This window comes from Garra rufa, chromosome 7, assembly GCF_049309525.1.
Source record: "Garra rufa chromosome 7, GarRuf1.0, whole genome shotgun sequence".
NCBI classification, from domain to species: Eukaryota; Metazoa; Chordata; class Actinopteri; order Cypriniformes; family Cyprinidae; genus Garra; species Garra rufa.
This window is the reverse complement of record NC_133367.1, coordinates 46,672,724-46,695,472: the sequence shown is the minus strand read 5'-3', so window position 1 is coordinate 46,695,472 and position 22,749 is coordinate 46,672,724. Positions and strand designations below refer to the sequence as shown.

The 22,749-nt window shown below is 36.0% G+C and overlaps 1 protein-coding gene across 1 annotated transcript; it reads left to right on the top strand.

The window, feature by feature from the left end:
- The first annotated feature begins 18,317 nt into the window (after positions 1–18,317).
- Positions 18,318–19,247, top strand: LOC141338197 (uncharacterized). The gene has a single exon (XM_073843748.1). The coding sequence runs from the start codon at positions 18,318–18,320 to the stop codon at positions 19,245–19,247; it is 930 nt and encodes a 309-aa protein (XP_073699849.1).
- Positions 19,248–22,749: the final 3,502 nt, after the last annotated feature.

Sequence of the window (22,749 nt, the reverse complement as noted above, 5' to 3'; positions counted from 1 at the left end):
GATGTATTTTCTGACTGTAAGGAACAAAATGATTTTTTTCCAGTAATGGAAACATGAAGATTCTCAAACTGATCTTTCTCTTCAGTTTCATTCAGTACTTCTCTCTCCTCTTTCAGTGCTGTTGGGCCTAAGGTGGGAAAACAAATAAATAAAAGTTAACCCCAATTTAATGCCACAAAGCAGGTAACACCAAAACACGTAGATATGTAATGCATGTATGCTAGATCTCATATCATGGTGTCCAAACCTGATCATAGTCGGCTGGTGTCCTATAGAGTTTAAGCTGGCTGCTATACAATTTATTCAATCTAATAAAAGTTTAGGAAACCTAGATAAAGACTGAATCTCAATTATGTACCATTTTTTTTATGCCCTAGGCTAGGGGACCAAATGCAAAAAAAATTAAAGAAAGGCAAGGAAAAGGTACCAACTCCCACTCAACCATCAGATAAAAAATTCATCACACAATAATTCTTTCTGAGGTTTTATTAAGGGGCAATGATGTTAGCCAATCATAAAAATGCGTTGTTACAGCGAGTCCCAACCAGGTTCCTGGAGCCACCCAACACTGCATGTTTCTCTAATTAAGTGATTAATTACCTGGTTCAAGTGTGTTTGATCTGGGTCAGAGCTAAACTTTGAAGGATGGTAAATCTTTAGGAACAGGGTTGGGCACCCCTGCACCAAGACCTAACATGGGTGTGTGAGACAAAAGAGAGATGCAAAATGTGCAGCGTTTGGGGGCCTCCAGGAATGTGATTGGGAACCACTGGTCTGTTACACTGACCTTTTAAATGGAAAATGCCCCATAACTTACTGTAAAAAAAACTAACACACAATAAAAAACACATCACATCAGAACATATCCATTAAAAGAAAACAGGCAATATTTTTACATCAATTGAATGTGAAGTGAGATGTGCTGAAGTATGGTGAATTTGTGCTCTACATTTAATCCATCAAAGTGTGCGTGCATACACACGGAGCACTGACTCTCTCCCACACAAATATTTAACTTTATTATCACTTTAAACATAAAAGTACATAGGAAAAGCAACGCAAATAAAAAAAAAAGAAAGAAAAAAATAATAAAAACCATAGACTACGTACAACTGTATTTATTGTCTTGTGCCCAAGATTTAATGATGTTTAAAAAAAAAAAAAAAAAATTATATATATATAATATATATATATATATATATATATATATATATATATATATATACAAAAATTCCAAATCTAAAATGAGTCTTTAAGGCACTAAATTAAAAATTAAATAATAGAAAACAGCCTACATTTTAACTTAAGATTGTAAATAAGACTGTATTAGTCAGCTTACATTTTATTTTCATTTACTGCTATGATAAAAATACACTTACATTTAGGATTATAATTGTACATGTCACATTTTATGTCCAAAAACAAATATTTTAGCAAACTATCTACTTTTCCCAGAATTATTGAGCTACTACTACTATTGTCTGTTTAGCGGGCAGCAGCGCTCGTTTATTTGTGTAAACCTCGTCCACTCCTGACAGTAAGCTTGATATGTTTGCATAACTTTCTAACATTCACAGATGAAGAATATGCCCTGAGGAAAACACAACATCTCAAATGTATTAAACAACACAAATAGATCCATAACCGACATTAAGGACTGCTTAAGAACAAGCGTGCACATCAAATTGCATTCACTGACTGAACCAGGATCACATTAGTGAGATTGTATGACCTTAAATGGTAGGAATGTCCCGATCCGATCACGTGATCGGAAATCGGTAGGGTTGGGTATCGTTTGAATTTTATCGATTCTGATTCCGGTTCTGATTCTGCTTATCGATTCCGAATTCCGATTCCAATATGATTAAAAAAAATCCACTAAAAAGTTTTTAGTCAAACATATTTATTCTGTATTTTGCCTATGGTTTTACCAAAAAATACCACAGAAAACAAACAACTAGTCTAATATAAATTTCAAACATTAAATTGTTAAAGACAAGTAATAAAATAGGAGCAAATCAATTAGCAATAGCATAAATAAATAAAACTGAACAAATGTCAGGTAAAGAAATTGAAATCAAAAGTTTAAAAACACTGCATAGTTTTCTTTTCATAAATAAAATATTGATTAGTCCTCATTAAATTTATAAAAGATATTCAGTCAGTTAATGATTTTCTTTTGTTCTTTGATTGACATTTATGACAGGCGGCACGTTTATTAGACGGCTGTCTCTTTAACTCCGAACACAGACCTAAGCATACTGTTACACATGCGTTTTCTTTCTTATCTGTTTAAGTTCACTCAAGACAAAAAAAAATGCTGTGTTTATGAGGATATGCTGACGTATTTCGTTCATACAGGTCAATAAATGTGAAAGAGAAGTCAGTTCCAGGCCGGAACAACCTTTTCTGCAGTGGAAATGCACGGAACTGTTTTGAGAACGGATACAGGTCGGGAACCCGCATCAGGACCGCTGTTCTCCGTGCTCGCGTTTCAGATGTGTGCGCTGCACGCAAACAATGCGCAAGTTCTTTTCTTTCCTCCACTTAAATCGTTTGAAAATCACATTAAAATGCGAACGCGGGAATCGTTAAGCGGAATCGAAATGAGTGTGTCTTATCGATTACCCGGTAAATGGAATTTTGGAACCGGTTCTAAAATGGAACCGGTTCTCGATACACAACCCTAGAAATCGGGCCCGATCACATGGTTTCAGACTCGATCGGAATCGGACGTTACCTCCCGATCAGGACTCAGATATATATCAGCGTTTCCCCTACCATTATCTTAGTGGGGCGGCCCGCCCCCTTGAACGTCAAGTTTATTTAATTTTCGATATAGCACCAGATGACAATATAACTCATTTAAGGTTATCTTTCCTATAGAACAGGTCTATACATTGTTCTTTTATTGAACAAACTAAATAGCCTTATGTAATTTATCTTATTTACACAAAGGCATGTCATTTCTGTCTCTACATGTTCGCGTGTTTACAATGTCTCCTCCGCGAAAAAAAAAAACACAGACGGGATTGCGGACTCCATTTATAAAAAACGAATTTACTATAGTGCGAAATGCCACCGAATCGTCGATTTTTGGATTAATAAATCAAAAGTTGGTCTGTCACTTAATTCAAATCACAATATGGACTAGTGTTTGTGAAAACTGAAATGCAAAAAGACAGTTTCAATCTGAATCCTGCATGTTCCTTTTCCCTCTGTATGTATGAATGGTGGAAGCACGCATATTTTTTCTTTGCTACACATATACTAAAGCACACGTGATGCTCCCGCTAATTTTTGTGCTTTGCATCTCACATGAACAGATAAACTCAATCTCCAAAGCTGCTGTGAGTGTCACTATTCCGTTTCATTTGAGAAAGCAGCATATCATACTGTACACACTAGGGATGGGAAGATTCCCCGATTCACTCGGTGCATCGGTTTAAAACGTTAACGATGCGATGCATCGGTTTAAAAAGTGCGCATCGGATACAAATTGGCATCTGTATCGCGATGCATCGTTTCTAACATATCTGCATCGGTAAATCCCGATTAATTTCTTTATAATTATTAGTAGACATACAATACTTTTATTATTTAGAAAGTGGAAAATTAACAATATTTTCCACTTTCTAAATAATAAAAGTATTGTATGTTTTCTCCCCTCTGAACTGTTTCTCAAGCACGTCTCCCTTCACTGCTGCGTGAATGACGTAGCCTATCACAACACTACAGAGACCGGGGCGTGTCCAGAAAGTCACAAAGAGCAGGGATTCTCAACCGGTGGCCCGTGAGATGGCTTAAAATTAACTTAAATTTTATCCTAAAATGGTCAAAGCACGGCCTCTTTCGTGTTCTGTGTTTGATTGCTTTGGACTCGTCGCAGCAAGCCTCATCGCATACAGACTGAACGGCGGCTCAAAACTTTCAACCGCGGCACGCAAACATCATTTTGTTATTTTTTCCCACTCCCTCCAGCAAAAGCCCACATAAAAGTAATCTATACCCCCACGGAAAAACGGGTCTCTACTTCATCTCTTGACTGCATGAAACAAACCCTCGCACTAATGTAAAAGTAAAGACGATCAGAGTAATAGTAACAATGACACTCTTGCATATCGGAGTCTAGGCTCGCATAAGTCCGCTGTTGATTCATGAACTAGTCATGCGTTCGGGATTGTGATCCATAGTATTTTTGTGTGAAATTTCTAAATATTTGCATAGTTGTCAAAATGAATGTCTTGTGGGTGTTTTATAATGGATGCTCACCCATAGAGGTGGATCTTGTAAGGCTCAGTGGTGTTTTGAGCACCAGCATCAACAGATATAGTATGTATTTGCTGTATTTTTCATTTGTATGTTCATTTTATAATGGATACAAACAGTAGATATTCGCTCAGTCCAGTTCAAATGGACAGGTTTAGTGAGTGGTATTTTGGCATCTCCCTGTTGTTCTGTTTGGCAGGTTCACTTACTTTAGAAAAAGTACTCTGTAGTTGTTTAGAATGTCTGAATTAAAGAATTCAAGAGCTTTAAATCTGTCTAATATATTTATATATAAATAAATACATTAATTAATTAATTAAAAAAAAAAATTATATATATATATATCCCTCTATGGCATAGTGTTGCCCTAAGGCAACAAACCACTTTTTTTGGCACTCACACCCCTTTAAATTTTTTAAATAAAATATCACATTAAAAGTCTGATGACAAGTTTGTGACCAATGAAATTTGAGGTGGGTGTGGGTTTGACCTTTCTTCCTGGAGTAGAACAGTCCTTTTTGTGACCATAGGTGGCTTGAGCACACTGCTAGCAGAAGGGAAGATAAACTTCACCTCTTAACATGTCTAAATTTAAATATGTTTGTTTTAAAAATATCTGTGATGTGCATGAATATGTGAAAAATCATATTTGATTGAGTAAAAACATTTTTTGTCTTTATTTATATACTAAAATTGTAGTTTTTCTTTTGTTGCCTCAGGGCAACAGTATGCAGTTAGACCACTTTTGTTTAAACAATAACATGCTTATGGATCAAAATGTGCAGGGATGCATAGTTATCACCAAATTTAATTATTTTGCACTACTGTATAATATTACTCACAGGAAATGGATGTACAAAAATTTTATGGATGTAAAGACCAAGATCGAGCAGTTAGGCTCATTCTTTCCGACAGTTAGGACAGTGAGCTTGAGGAGAGTGACAGTGAGGAAGAGTGGACACCAGAATCGGGTTTGAGGGAGGGTTAGAAGATCAGGATTTAGTCAGTAGAGCAACTTACTGTATGTAATAAACATGTGTGAATGTGCTTGTGCATATGTTGAAAAAAACAGCATAAAAACAGGTTTTGGTGCTGGGATGCTGGTTTTAGCTGGTTTATGCTGGTCCTTTGCTGGTTTATGCTGGCCATTTGCTGGTTTATGCTGGTTTATGCTGATCCTTTGCTGGTTTATGCTGGCCATTTGCTGGTTTATGCTGGTTTATGCTGGTCCTTTGCTGGTTTATGCTGGCCATTTGCTGGTTTATGCTGGTTTATGCTGATCCTTTGCTGGTTTATGCTGGCCATTTGCTGGTTTATGCTGGTCATGTTGCTGGTCAAGGACCAGCATAAACCAGCAAAGGACCAGCATAAACCAGCAAATGGCCAGCATAAACCAGCAAAGGACCAGCATAAACCAGCTAAAACAGCATCCCAGCATCAAAAGAGCAACTTACTGTATGTAATAAACATGTGTCAATGTGCTTGTGCATATGTTGAAAAAAACAGCATATGCTGGTTAGGTAGGTTTTGGTGCTGGGATGCTGGTTTTAGCTGGTTTATGCTAGTTCTTTGCTGGTTTATGCTGGTTTATGCTGATCCTTTGCTGGTTTATGCTGGTCCTTAGCTGGTTTATGCTGGTCATGTTGCTGGTCAAGGACCAGCATAAACCAGCAAAGGACCAGCATAAACCAGCAAGGGACCAGCAAAGGACCAGCATAAACCAGCTAAAACCAGCATCAAAACCTACCTAACCAGCATATGCTGTTTTTTTCAGCAGGGAGGAGCAGTTCATGGGTACAGTTGTCTACATATATCACCATTTATGGATGGTGTTTGTTTAAATAAAACTTGTTGACGTTGTTGATAAAATAAAACTTTTTTCTAATGTTTTTCATTCTTGTTTATTCCTCATTTCATTAATTATATAATTCAGAAAACCTTGGTGTTTAGTACCCTAATGGCATATTGTTGCCCTGAGGCAACAAACCAAAATCTGGTGGGGGGGGTTGGGGGGCGGACATTTTATGATTTATTTATTATCAGGGACTCCCAAGCTCCCAAAAAATAGGGTCAAATATTTTTTTTCATCCTAAAATAATAATTCATGCCATAGAGGGATATATATATATATATATATATATATATATATATATACACATAATCAAAAAGTCTTGGTTTTACTTGATTAATAAATAATCAAACTCATTCACTGCCACCGCATCCTCTTTCACATCATCACATAAACTTGATCTAATTGGTTAGTGCTGAATTATCGCATCGTATCGTGATATGGGTGTGAATCGTATCGTATTGCATCGCAATATGCCACAAATGTATCGTTAATATATCGGATCGGATACTTTGTATCGAGATACGTATCGGATCGGCATTATACCTTAGATGCCCAACCCTAGTACACACAGAAACTTCACAGCAACCTGTCAAAATAAAAGTACGGTTTAACATGTAACAGAACAATATTAGTCTTGTATTACTTTTGTACAGTATAATGTAGGTGTTTATATATTCCTATTTAAATCATTTACATAAAACAATATATATAAAAAATAAATATTACAACAAGATTAACCACTTTTATTATTACAATTATTATTTAAACTTTTTAAACTGAATATAATTTTTCTTCCATGTACTGATTTTAACAGTAAACCTCTGTTTGCCAAAAATTAAAAGGGTTTATTTTTCATTTGATTAAAACTAAATAAATGTTTATGCTTTCATTTGATTTCATTTTCATATCAGAAAAATTAAAATACACAAGAAAAATAAATAAATAAGATGAATTAAAATGAGAATATATTAAAATCGATGTCACTGCGGGGTGTGGTGTTGAACATGAAAAGTTAAGCAGTCTTATCTGTTCTCTTGAACAATAAAATAAATGCAATTAAATCTGTTATAATTAAAATATGAAAATTAAAATGACAGGTGATAAGGAATTATGATGGAATTTTTACTACCCTGTCCGTCACGGGCAATGTAACAGTCTAACGCTTAATTCTCAGAGATGACCCAGATGTTTTCTTTGGGAGCGGTGTGCTAATTGGAGATCCTCTAGAGCAGGGGTGGCAAACGGCAGTCCAGAAGAGCCGCAGAGTTTAGCTTGAACCCTTAATCAAACACACCTGAACAACATAATCAAGATCTGAAGGGTTACTAGAAAGCTACAGGCAGGTAAGTTTTAATTAGGGTTGGAGCTGAAATCTGTAGGACGCTGGCTCTCCAGGACCGGAGTTCGTCCTCCCTGCTCTAGAGAGAAGGGAGCACTGCCAAGCTCAAAGACAGGAGCAGCCTAACAGGGAGGGGAAAAAAAGGCCTGAGAACCTGATATGACTGCGCACAGAGCTCACAGACAAAAGTCCTTAGCTCTCAGATTGAGAGAACTCACATGCTCCATCCGAGACTGGTAGCTTTATTAGTCATTACATGCAGACAAAATGAAAATGACATTGAAAATTTGAAAGCTGCAGATTTGTTCACTAATGAAGTTGGGGTAGAATGAACAAATGCCAAAGCTCAGCATTTTGTTCACGTATCCCTGCATCAGTTTGAGAACCACTGGTTTATACCGTTCTCATGGTAAAATACAGTACCTTCTTTATTAGCAGGGCTGGGTAAAAAATATAGATTCTCCGATTTTAATCAATCTTCAGTTTAACGCAACAATATCGATTCGGGAAATCCCCGAATCGATTCTCAATGCGCGTGCTTCACGGAAGAGGATATGAATATTCACCTCTCGTCCTGAAGGTGTCACCATCAGCTGCTTTTTTTTGCAAAAAAAATCTGGTGATCAAAAATGATTAGGCTGTAGTTAAGAACTGTTTTATGGACAGTTAGAATGTTTTGTATCCGCAGACAAGGGCTTTATGATGGGCCTGTTTTGAACGTTTTGAATTTAGAAAAATGTTTTATTTCTTAAACATGTTTGAAGTTCTTAATAGATTTCACTGTTGCACATTTAGTCTTTTTATTTTTTTTACAGTAATGTGCATTTTGCAGTTTGTTTACATGGTGTACAATGGATGCACATATTTATGATTTCTTGTTACAGTGTTTATTTAAAATAAAAGTTGTTTAAAATAAACAACTGTGTGCACCCTATTGTTAATGTAGATGTGTATTTCAGTATTAAACTTAAGTAGGAGAGTTTCAGTTACCAGCTTTTATATCAAAATATGGATCCCATGACTGCAAAACTAACATTTTAAATGAAATATTGATAGCTAATAGATATTGAATCGAAACCATAAAAATAAGAATCGAATCGCCGAATTAGTCACAATACCCAGCCCTATTTATTAATATGACCTACTGCTCCACTCTGATGCTCCTGAACAATGGTCATCTGTTTATTTACTTAATTATATTGATATTATTTGAATTATTTTCTTAATTTCTTCTCTTTATCTATTTATGTATTTTACATATTTTTTACCTTCTTCTTTCTCTTTTTCCTATTTTTCCCCCTTATTCCCTCCTTTATTTTTTGACAAATCTACTTTATTATCTACAAGATATAGAGGTGTACAACTAATACTACGGCTGGGCCATATCATACCTTTCGAGGTAATACCGGTGTAATGTTATGGTATGATATGAAACTTGGACTAAACGCAGCGCTGGTGTTTTCACGCGGTCGCACATGGAGTGAGAAGCATGGCAGCGACCGAGGAGGCGGCATGTACAAGCGAAGCATTGGCTAACACACGTGAACCAGTTGCAAAGCAACTCTACTTTACTTTTGTGGATAATATAAATGGTTATGCTCAGGAGATGTCAGCAAATTTAACTTAAACTGACATGCCTAGGGATGCACCGAATATTCGGCCACAGAAAATGGGCCATTTTCGGGTTTCGGCCGAAAGACTTTTATCACCGAAACAGTATGTTGACGTAAACAGAAACCGCTGCCTGCACGTGCTTGTCTGAAGCAACACATCTGCGGTGTGGACGTATTTCAGTATATCTGAGAAAGACCCACGGATAGCGATTTGCAAAACTTGTAATGCCGAAATTTCCAGAGGGGGTGTGTCTGCAGTCGTGCCTGCAGTGATGGGAGCAGACAACCAGACGGATGTGGCTTTCACTGAGTGAAAAACAATGGCTTTACGTTGGTGTTACGTCGCAATATTTTAAAGACATGTCTTTTCTATTTACTGTATTTTTATAAATATATGTTTTAAACCATGGAGGTGAGCCAATGGATATCACACAACCAACGGGAAAACTGTGCAATGTTAAAGTGAAAGTGAAAACTGACAGTGCTTTCAGCATCTGACCTGCATTCCCTCAGAGACAATGAGAGACGATTATACTTCATATGCTGATATTAATTTAGTTCCCTAATATTTTTCTTGTGCCCTGAACATGGTGGGAAAAAATAAAAAGAAACGTATTTTGTGTAAGGTTTGTTTTTGAAAGTAGGTTCTTGAAATAAAGCTCTTAATTTTCATTGATGACTGCAGTGTTATTAGGGGTTAAGAAAGTCTTAATTATGATTTCAGGTGGTCTTAAATGTGGGGACTGAAAGACAAGAATTTCGATGAAACTTCAAAAAGCTATCCACTAAATAAATATGAGCGCTGCCTGTTTCAAAGTCATTTGCTGCTCTGCTTTGTGTAATATTATTCTGATAGCGCCTCCTGCTGGAGGAGAAACACGTAGAGTTGTGAATGTGAACTGATGGATCCACAAGATAACGTGTTATAAAAATTTAAACTATTAAACCATTTAAACAAAGGCATTAAAATATATGTATATGTTAAGTAATATAATACTTGATTGATAATAATTGTTTAAATTAATATAATTGATTTATTCTTTGAAACTTTAATATTAATTTATGCAATTGCAATGCCTTGATTTTAGTAAGATTAGTACACATTCATAGCCATAAATGCAACGGTACTAATAATTGGCATAATTCTTTCGGTTTTCGGCCTTGGTTTCCTCTTTTTCAGTTTTCGGTTTCGGCCAAGAATTCTCATTTCAGTGCATCCCTAGAAATGCCTTTTGATTTCACAAACTGTCAGCAAGCAATTTACAACTTTTGGTACAAAATGATAGCTTTAATGCACATCAAAAACAGCTGCTTGTTAAATTGAAACAAAATGTTCTTTTCTTTTATTTGCACCAATAAAGTCGTGCAGTTTTGAAGTATTTTATCTAGCGTCAATTATATCGTCAGTTATATTGTTATCGTAAATTTTGCTATTTATATCGTGATAAAAAAAAATTGACCATATCGCCCTGCCCTAACTAATACATTACAATCTTACACCTCACATTTACAACTAAATGGAACTTGTTTGTGCTTTTGTTTTGGCTTTTTTATTGTCAGACTTGCTTTATATTTACAGCACAGTTTTTTCCTATTTTGTACTGTTTGTAGAGCGCATGCAGTAGCCAAATACGATTACTCACATTTCAAGGTTTGCTTTTTACAAAATACATTATTTTCTTAGAGACTTTTGCATAGCCAAAGTGCTAGAAATCAATGGTTTTAATATTAGAAGCAAATATTGGATTTAATGTTACAGAAAAAAAAAAATCTCAGCTGCACTTGAAAGCAGTATTAGTATTTGTCATGTGATCTTAACACTTCTGTCGAATGTCTCCACATTTCTACACTCCTGTGAATTCATTTCAGCTTTGAGAATAAAAAACCAACCTGTTTGTCTCTCAGTATCTTCATGTTTGACTGGAAACACTTCTTCAATCTTCAAGTCTTCACTCTCATCTTTAATGAACTCCATCTTTGTTAGTTCCTCAGTATCTTCATGTTTCAATGTTTCTTCAATCTTCATGTCTTCACTCTCATCTTTAATAAACGTCATCTTCATAATAGTGTTGCATGGATCTCGGTTGATTCTCCAGGAGTTTTTCTGTGTGTTTGAACACTTTGTCCTGTTTAATATGAGAATAATTAAAAGAAAAATCAATACAAACTAAATCTCTGGGTCTCAATCAGCTCCTAGTTCAGTAGTCAGTGCACTAGTAAGACAGTCAAAAAATAGACTTATAGGCCTATATTAAATGTATAAAATATAAACTAATTACACAAAACATTCATATTTAGACAGATTATGTTGATTTATATTTGGTATTTAATTATTTGTACATCATATCTAATATATTACAGTCTCATTAAATCATTCTCGGTTGTGTATTCACTCGTTTGTGTTTGTTGTTGTCGTTTGTAGTCCGCGTGCAGCTGAATCGAATCACTGAATCATTTCACAAATGATTTGATTCAAATGATTCGGATTCTCAGTTTCTCTCATCACTTCTCATCATCACACGATTGATTCATGATAGAGAGAGAGAAATGAGACGCACATTCTCTGTTACTAAAGGCTAACGTTTTATTTCTGTAACACTAAATAAAGCATTGCAACGTTATATTTGATAATGATGTATTTATTTTACATAGCTTGTAAACGCTTTAATTGTTGTAACAGTTAGCATTGATTAAAAAACTTTAAAAGCACAAACCTTTCTTCAGGTGAATCACAACAGATGAGGAGCGCGGCGCATCTTTATGACGTCACATCACCAGCCCAAAATAAAAGTCCCATTGGTGCACTGCTGTCTAGAATCACAAATACATCAAAGAAATGTTGACTATAGAATAGAATTCTGTACCCAGATAATGATGCATTTCTTAAGCTATTAACATCATAAATCTAGGAATGTTTTTCTCTATTTTTAATGTACATTTATAACACTATATTTATGTTTTATACCTTGCCATTAAATTCACTTTACCCTGTAACTTTTACAAAAGGGGTTTTTCTATCACTTTGATCTATGACTATTGTAATCAATCTCTTGTTATTTTGTTTGTGTGTTTATTTATTCCTCTTTTGGAAAGTTACTGAAACACTGTCAGGGATTTTATTTGTCATTTTTCTATTGGAGCAAATGAGGCCATAAAAAATATACTTGTCAGAAGGTTACAAAACTATGACTACTTCAATTTCTGAGAACCCCGTAAATGTGAAGTGTCTTTATAAAGACAAAGTCACTTAAGAAAAAAGGTTCATGTCAATCTTTGCATGAATTTTGTCAGTCACTTGCAGAGTTAAGAGTTTGGGCGAAGGATGTCCTAAATAATTTTTTTTCCCCCAGAAAGACAGTTTCTGCCAGGATACTCCTCAATTTCTTCCTCTTCCTTCCTGTAAAAAGTTAAGGGCTTGTGGGGTTTGCAAAGTATTGCTATATACACAATTCTAGAAAGTATTCTTACGTCTACAATTTAGGTGACTGCACCAATCAGGGAGATGGAAAGTTAAAACACTGTCAACAACAGTGAATCACATGGCTGTCATGGGTATCTGCATGAATAAATGAGTAAATGCCAGCTAAATTACATTGCTTTCTGATCACTTTATTGTGCACTTTTTGCACAAAAATGTGCTTATTTTCACTGTGGACATTAAAAAGATGAATGTGTTTTTTCAAGGGTTAAAATCATAGGATAAATTCTTGATTGTCACTTTGAAAAGATTTCTGGACATTTTATGCATATTTTCTGACTCCCATTAAATGCATTTTCTCTGTTTTGAGCCATATTCCTGTGAATTTTTTTGTTTGTTTTGTTTTTTGTTTTTTTGCCATCATTATTTTTTTAAGGAGATAAAAATATATGGCAACAAAATTCTATAACATAATTTTGGCAGTAAAAATTTTGGGCTGGTTTGGACTGGAAATCATCAACCCAATCTGGCAAAACTGGGTAAGTTGCTCTGTACATTTGTCCTAGTTTATATATATATATATATATATATATATATATATATATATATATATATATATAATCTAGGACAAATGTACAGATCTGAATCCTAGAATGTTTCTTTGTTAAATGTGGTTAGATTTGCTTTCAGGCCAAAGCTATTTTTTTGATAGAATTGGGATTCAAAAGATTCAAATAAATGAATATTCAAGGCGCATGTGTATGTATACCTGTAATAGCACATTATTTAAATTGTCATAATCATGTCATCAGAACTAATAATGTGTAGCTATTTCCAATAATAAAAAATATAACCTTTTGGGCATATTTAAAACATTACATATTCATTTTATAAATGTTACTTTTCTTTTAAAACTTAAAAAAAACAACCTTGTTTTTTGTTTTTCAGAATAGTGTCATGTGTTTGCTGATTATGCTAAAAAAAAGGGTTGTTATTTCTGGGCATATGCATAATGAGACTTTAAACTCAGTTTCTCACATTATAAAATACTAACATTGTCTTCAGAGAGGGTTTGATCTGATGTAGACAAGTGATTTGTTGTTGTGGAAGTTGAGGGATTTGTGCAAATGTGGAAGATGTATTTGAAGAGAACAGGCTTTGAGGAGTGGACAGGTTTAGATCTGGAGATGTAGCCTAATTTTGGGGAAAAGATGGAGATGTTTCAGTAGCCTGGGGATTTGTCTAGACGTCTGAAATGACTTGGTTTGAAATGTCCTTAAAAAACTTAAACAATCCAATCATAATTTCCCCAAGTTAAATGTGAGCCAAATCATCACAATTAAACAAACCAAAGACTTAAACACTGAAATAAACGAACTTTCCCACAACATTCTAATTTAATGAGATGCACCTGTAAAAAGTCGTAGCATTTCTTCAGCCATAGAGTGAATGTATTGTGTTTGTTTATCTAGTTTCAACAACAGTGACATTCAAAACTTTCAGCAGCTCCTTGAAAGCTGTGAATGCCGCATCTTTGGAGATAAGGACAGACAAGTTTCCCAAGCAGTTACAGAAGAGCAGGACTTCAATATGGCATTTGCTGTGAGATCAGCCCTGTGTATCTCATTCAATGTCTTTCAATGTCTCTGTAGATGAAGATCGACCAGTATCTGGAGGACACCTTTTGCCAGATATGTAAACCTCAGCCTGGAATTTTTTTCTGTAGAGCTCAGTTCACTTGGTTTCAGTAAAAAAAAAATGTTAGGGTACCATCTCTACCCGAGGAGGACTAGCCCAATTGCTGGTAGGTCCAGCAACACAGAAGTTCTGCACGGCTCCACTTGTGGTCACAGATGAGGCAGTAAAGGCTGCACAAGATGCACTGTGCCCACCCTCAACACCCATTTCTGGCAACGAAGACAACATATACTCAACTTATGGGTGTATAACTCTCACAGGTCAAGTGAAAAAAGTAAGTACCTTTATCATTCTATGTCTCACAATAAATACAAATTCTGTGAAATCATTTTAAACCTAGACATTTCGTACAACATACATTTCATAATTATCACAACAAAATCATATGGTGCTTACCTGTAAAAATTTTGTCACCTTCTCTTTACTTTCACAGCTACAGTAAGTGAAGATGACAGGATAATAATTTTAACAGTTGTTAATTGTAATTTTTATTTTGTTTATTATTATTATTATTATTATTATTATTTTTATTTTTTATTTTTATTTAATTACTTTCTGGACTCGGCCGGACTCGACTTGAACTCGGATGTTGAGGTGTTGGTGAATTAAGGATGATTGGGACTTTTTTTTTTTTTTATTCTGCGTTATATAATCATTCTTGCAATGAATTAAAAACATCAGCCCAATGTATGATATATTTCTGTAACCCTACAGATGTTATCTATTTGTGAAAAAAATATAATTATGTTGGAAGAGAAGTTGGTGTGACATACACTTTAGAATAAACTGAGCCCAAAATTTTTTTTAGGAATGTTTGGGTGATTGGGACACAGGTTTTGGGTGCTTGGGACATCATGTATTATCATTAATCTACACATATTTATTCCTCATGTTAGCTGTTTAATGTGTTATAGGCCAGAATTTCATTTGTTCTGTTCATAATTAAGACTCATTTCTCTTTTCGTAGTTTTTATTATTCAATTTATTAGTCAATATGAAACGAATATGACCCCCTTAACCCCCCACATGAAAACTTTTATGTAAACCTTTGGGTGAACTGTCCCCTGGCTCATCCCCAATAAACTGTTTGTCAAACACATTTAACTGAAACAAAAAATTTTGAGAGCATGGGCAGAAAGAGGGGTCTCTGCAGCTTCCTGCCACCACTCTCTCTGGTGTAGATCCGGCCCTCCTGGAAGAATTCATTGTCAGCTGGCTGGAGAATGTGAGTTGTATAAGGAGGGAAGCACACAACATGCACATTGTTGTCTCTCATGAGATTAAGGAACTCAATGTTGAATACATGGCTGCTGTGACCATCAAGTAGAAGCCCATGTGGACGGGAATCTTCATTAGGCAGGTGAGCTATGAACTGCTTTCCCCAGTCTAAAAACATCTCAGAGTTGATTTATCCATTGTCTAAGATTCTGACAAGGGTGTTGTCTGGTGCCCCAAAACACCATTCTGCCCAAAGCCTTTAGCCTTTAAATATGACGAGCAGTGGCCCATACTCTCCTGCTGCATTGAGACAAGCAGTGTTGTTAATACTCCTTTTTCATTAGCCGTGATTTCAAAGCAGGGTGATCCTACTTCAGCCACAACTCTTGAAGACAGGAAGCTTAAATTGAGCAAGGCTGGTTAGGATTGTTATTTATGTTCAAGGCAAAACTTACTGTTAGATTTGGTGTGTTTATAATTAGCACAGCTAGCTATTGCACAAACTTTTGATAGCAACATGAATACGGTGTACTACTGTAAGATTTTTGTGGTTGATTAGGGGTTGCACAAATGAGGAGGCATACCCCTTACGAAAATTAACCATGGTTTTTTTGTAGTAACCATGGTTTAACTATGGTTTTTGAAGTAAAACCATAGTAACTACAAATGAACCATGGTTTAACTATAGTTTTTTATAGTAAAACCATAGTAACCATAAAATAAACCATGGTTTTACTATAGTCACCATGGTTTAACTACGTTTTTTGTAGTAAAAGCATAGTAACTACAAAATAAACCATGGTTTTACTATAGTAACCATAGTTAAACTATAGCCGCTTTTCCACTATCGTGCCGAACCGTTCTCAATGCGTAACCGTTCTGTTCCGTTCCGATCCGGGCCAGTCAGCACGGATACGGTTTGATTTTCCACTGTGGTGCAGATAACGGAACTCTTTGGAATGTAAATACAAATGCGTCAGTCGTTGCCTTGGTAGCGCAAGTAGGCTATAGGCTGCAATATGGAGGACGAACAGATATTTCTGTTTTTGGGACTGTTTTTTTACCTGATATTTGTTTCGTTAAATAAGAGAAAAAAGGACACAACCGTGGACGCGAAAAATAAAATAAACAGAAGACGACAACGGTTAACTTTACACGAACAAATGCTGAGGGGATATGCATGCCACCGGAGACGGACACTGAAGGTAAAAATACCACATTTACTGACAGTATTAATGAATGAGCTATTGTAATTTAATTGTATTATGTTAGGCTGTATAGTATTATATTATTATCGAACTATAATGTGGGTTTTAATTAGCTTAGCCTATATAATGGACATTGGTGACAAAAATGAGTTAAACATATTCAATTTGTAGAAAAATGAACTAACAACCCAAATACTTTGTACTTATTCATACTTAAGTGCCCTTATTTAATGCAAGTCGCTTTGGATAAAAGCGTCTGCTAAATGAGTAAATGTAAATGTAATGTTACTTTGTTATAACGTTTGTAAAAGTAAACCAACGCCTGTAGATGGCGCTGCGCGAGGTAAAACTGTTTTGAGTGTATTGATTATCATTTGTATAACACACAAATACCACAATTTTTGATCAACGAGCAGTATTTTACAGTTTTACTAGCGTAGTTACTGTTAACTTCAGCAAAGTAATACATATAATAAAATTCATTAAGCAATAAAATGACCATGTAAATTATAGCCAAAGAAAAAAGAAAAAACACTACATATTATTACTAAATTCCATTATTTAAATGCCATTGTTATTATACTTCAACAAACAAACAAACAAAACAAACCTTATTATATATTTTTTTTTTACTAAAATCAGGTACTACACTCCCTATGGAATACATTGCTAATAACAATTTAAGTTAGATTTTAATACAAGAATTACAAAAAAATAATGTACTGCATAATGCTGACTGCATAATACTGATTTAAATATCATTAGCAGTGGTTAATGTACTGTATGCACTATGTGTTTTTCCCCAGATGTTTCGCATGTTGCAAAACACAAGATGCTCACCCACAGTATGGACCCACTGCCGGGGAAATGACTGGTGGGAAAAATGTGTTCCACGATTTACAGAAAGGCAATGGATTGACAACTTTCGCATGTCTAAAGGTGCGTTCACACCGGACGCGAATGAAGCGGCAAGCGCGAGTGATTTACATGTTAAGTCAATGCAAAGACGCGAATAGCCATCCTGCGGCGCGAAACGCGCGAATGAGGCGGCGCGAAACGCGCGAATAGCGCGAATGGCGCGGCGCGCATTGAGCGTTTCAAGCGATTGCCGCGCCATTCGCGCGAATAGCGCGAGTTCAAAAATCTGAACTTCGGCGGAATTCCGCGCCGCGGTAACCAATCAGGAGCTTGCTCTAGTAGTGACGGAGGCAGAAATCCGAAACAACAATGGCGGACAAAATCACCGTTGCTGTCTGTGGTTCCTCGGAGCTGTACGATACATCTTTGGACTTTTGTAGAAACAGGAATAAAAGGGATCTTGCTAGGAATAAAGTGAGTGAAGAGGTCGGACAATCTGGTTAGTTTTAAAAAACGCTCTTTACTCAATTTAACCTACATATACATACATATTGAGACTACAAGCAAGCTAAAGCTGGCAAATTCAGCTCATTCACCTATTTTACAACTACTTTCCCGCTGACGAGTGGCAGAAGCCCCTCCCTTGACGCGAATTCGCGTCTGTTGTGAAGAAAATGTCACGCGCGAATGACGCGAATTTTACCGCGCGAATGGCGCGAGTAAACTCAAATGTTCAAGCGTTCAACTACGCGCGAATAGCGCGTTTTTTCCGCGCAAGTCGCGTCCGGTGTGAACGCACCATAAGAACACATTTGAATACCTTTGCGAGAGATTACGCCCTGCTATGGAAAAAGAAGACACTGCATTCCGTCTGTCTATCCCTCACCATAAAAGAATAGCCATCGCCCTCTGGAAATTGGCAACAAATTCAGAATACAGGACAATTTCGCATCTTTTTGGAGTTGGTCGAACAACTGTTTGGCGTTGCACAAAAGAGTTCTGCGTTGCAGCTGCAGACATCTTGCTGGCTGAACTCATCCCTCTCCCATCTACAGAGAGCCTTGCAAAGATGGCAGAATATTTTGAAAGACGATGGGGGGTGCCACAGTGTGTGGGTGCGATTGATGGCTCACATATACCGATAATCGCACCAAGGGAACACCATAATGATTATGTGAATCGCAAGGGTTGGCACTCTATTATCTTACAGGCTGTTGTGGATGGAAAGGGGCAGTTTTGGAATATTTGTGTTGGCCGACCGGGAAGCCTACATGATGCCCGTGTACTTCGACTGTCCAAACTGTGGGACCTCTTGAACACACAGACATTTTTTCCTGCACACACAAGACACATTGGAGGAGAGAATCTCGGCTATTACATTATTGGTGATGCTGCTTATCCTGCTCAGCCATGGCTAGTGAAACCTTTCACAGACACAGGAAGACTGACAGAACAACAAGATATGTTCAATGCTAGGATTAGTCGAGCCAGAGTAATGGTTGAAACTGCATTTGGCAGACTGAAAGGAAGGTGGCGTTGCCTTTTAAAACGTAATGACTGTGATTTGGATTTGGCCAGAGAGATGGTGGTAGCATGTTGTATTCTGCATAATCTGTGCGAACAACACAATGAGGTGTGCAGACCAGAATGGATGGCCTCTGATTCGCCCCAATATCAACAGCCTTCCACACCTCTTCCAGAGCGGGAGAGATTCATCCCTGAAGCAGATGTTGTGCGTGCCTGCCTGTTGAGACACTTTAGTCACAATGTATGAAAGACAAAAAGAGATGTATGGAAAATAAATACAATACAAAAACACTGAAACAATGTTAAATAAATGAACATAGAAAACATAATACTATTTAAAAAATTTATTGTTCTGCACAATGTTGTACACTTTCCACTGAAATAAATGAGAGCAATAAGCGAATTGTCTTAGTGCATATATAATATCTTTACATTGTACATTTTTCATTAAAATAATAAATAAGAGCAATAAGAAAATTCCCTTCCTGCATGTAATCTATTTATATTGTATAATATTTCATTAAAAAGGATAAATAAAAGCAATAAGAAAATTGCCTTTCTGTGTGTAATCTTTTTACACTTGTAAACATCACTGTTAAGTATAGTAACAATTCTACATTTAGTCTACATCTAGTGCATCTAGTGGGTCAGCAGGGGTTACAGAACGATTCTGACCCAGAATCTGAACAAATTGCCCAAACAACTTTAAAAACTGATTATTAAAATTTTCTTCCACTCTTAACTTTGCTGCTTCAGCTTCTGCCTCTGCCTGACGGCATTCAATCATTTCCTGATGATGGTTGTTGAGAAGAGTTTGGAAGGTTGCATCAGACTCTTTTAGGTAGGCAAGGAATTCGGTTTGGGTGTTGGGATTGTGCCTCCTTTTCCCTTTAAAATAAACAACACCTTTTCTTTCTGTTTCCATAGAAACTGAAGTAAACAAAATAGATGTGTAGTTGACATTTACTTCATGGCATGTGCATAAAATCCAGCAACCACATTTGTAAACTATTAATGTTTAATTTCTGTTATCAATGACATTACAATTACAGTATTTTGGCTGTTGTTGTTGTTGTTGTCATGTTTCAAACTTTTGTGAACATTTTAATGCATTTTGAATTGCTGGAGTTTTATAACAGCCTGTGCCAAAATGAGGGTAAAAAAGGTTTCTTACCAAGAATGCTGCGTGCATGATTGTTGACTGAAGTCTGAAGTTCAGAAGATGAGGTGAGGTGGGGAACTTCAAATGCAGGTGGTTCTTGTGGTGTACAAGTATTACGCCCAGTCGGAGGTGGTGTTGGGGCATGAAGTGGTGACTGAAAATTAAACTCTTTTGAAGTGGATGGAATTTCCTGATCAAAAGTGTCTGTGAATGTAAATGCAAGCAACTCGTAAACATCGGTTTGAAGGCATTTAAAACAGGTAAATAGTTGTGTAGCCTACATAAATAATGTAATGCGATCTAGGAAAACCCAAGACATGGTGAAATTTTTTAATTTCTTAATTAAACTTAATTGAAATTTCGTTGTTCCCTGTGTACAATGACAAATAAATAAAACCTAAATAAATAAAACCTAAATCTAAAGATTTTACCCTTTTTTTGTTTTTTTTTTAGGTTGTTACCATATGCCCTTTTCAAAACTGTTTTTATTTTGTCCATACCTTGAACGTAACCAAAGTTATGGCTATCTTTAGTTTAGTTTAGTAACAATTCTATATCTACATCAATTCTACATTTAGTCTACATCTAGTGCATCTAGTGGGTCAGCAGGGGTTACATCCCAGATCGCATCACAAATGTGTAAGCATGAATAGCTAAGTTACTGGTGTACTTACCCTCAACGATCGATTCAAACAGCTGTGAAGCTGACAGGGAGGAGTCAAGCACTCCCTCATTCCGCATGGCTGGGCGGCATCCCAAAACTCTGTCCAGCGCATCATAGAATTTGTCTGTTTTTTTGGCAGCCCCGCTTCTACAGTTATTGTCCTTTTGGACGCGATATGTATGTTTAAGTTTTTTAATTTTTTCCCGGCACTGTTTTGAAGTTTTCTTAATGCCTTTCTCTGCAAGACTCTGCGCTATAATTTTAAAAACTTTCTCGTTTCTCTTTGCACCCTCCAGCTGTTGCTGAATTTTTCTTTCTGCCCAAATATCAATTAGAGCAAATGTTTCGTCCACAGACCAAAGTGTCTCAGCCATTTTTATTTATATTTACCGTGTATGTTTACTACACTTCCGCTTAGCAGCATAAACTGGTAGCCAGGCAACAGACGCATTCTACCATAGACGTCATGCACACGCATTCTACCAGCCCGGCTCAGCACGGTTGTCTAACCGTGCCGAGAATTCCGGGCCGAGAACGGTTTGTAATCGTGCCGTGCCGTACCAGGCTCAGGTGGAAACACAACTGGAACCGTACCCAACCGTTCTAAGAACGGTTCGGCACGATAGTGGAAAAGCGGCTTATGTTTTTTGTAGTAAAAACATAGTAACTACAAAATAAACCATGGTTTTACTATAGTAACCATAGTTAAACTATGTTTTTTGCTGTAAAACCATAGTAACTACAAAATAAACCATGGTTTTACTACAATAACCATATTTAAACTATGTTTTTTTTTTAAACCATAGTTTTGCTACAATAACCATACTTAAACTATGTTTTTTGTTGTAAAACAATAGTAACTACAAAATTTACTATGGTAACCCACAAAATAGCAGCCTATATGAATACACACAAATGTAAACAAAGAATATGTATTTATTTAAATTCATAATATTAAAGTAAGGCAAAGATAATAAATATGATATTTCATAATGTTCGAATGAGTTCAAATGTATTACATGTGACTAAGAATTCACAGAAATACGAACATCTATATACGGTATTGTCCTGACGCGGCCCCTTTAAGAAATCCGAATGTAGCGCGCCTGCAACTGTAACGCGCATCATTTGAAAATAACGGTCGAAGAGGAAAAGCGGCGAGTGATTAACGGTGTTTAACTTGTTAAAATTTGATTTCAAAGACGCCAAAAATGATGAAATAGTAACATTTATCTGGTCTGTCTCCTAAACCAACAATTTTGGGTGATCTTGGTGAGTTGCTGAACTTGCGTTTGATTGTATCTGCGATTAGCACAGCTATGTGTCAAAAGCTATGAATCTGTATAACTGATATTATTAATGATAGTCATAACGTTATATGTTTATGCTACTAATTTTCATTGTATAAAACATTGGAGTAGTGACTATTCTGCCACCATTTGTAGCTGTTGTAATTAATGTTGTGCTTTACGGCTTTGTAGCGTCACTATACTTTAAGTGCAAATAGCACACGTTGTTGGCAGAGGCTATTTACACTAACTCCATCCATCAATGTGTGATTAGACTAGTGAACACTATAAAAGACAGCAGTCTTAATTTCTCCCTTTTCAAATATTTTAATAAAAATGAAGGAAATAATTTGTGATGTCTATTTGCTTTGTCTTGAGAACAACAAATTTGTTATTTTTCTTGTGAAGAAAAAAAGGGTTACTACAGAAAAAAAGATTTAGGACATTTAGATTTAGAATTAAATTTTAGATTCAATTATAACTACTATTAACTAATCATCCAGCCCAGGTGGATTTGCTAAATTAAACTACTACTAATTTAGAAAAGACTGTGTTTTACCTTTTGTTGCTTTTTTTGTTGTTGGTATTTTTGGTCTTTCAGTAAAGAGTTATTTTTCTTTGCAACATCTGGTGT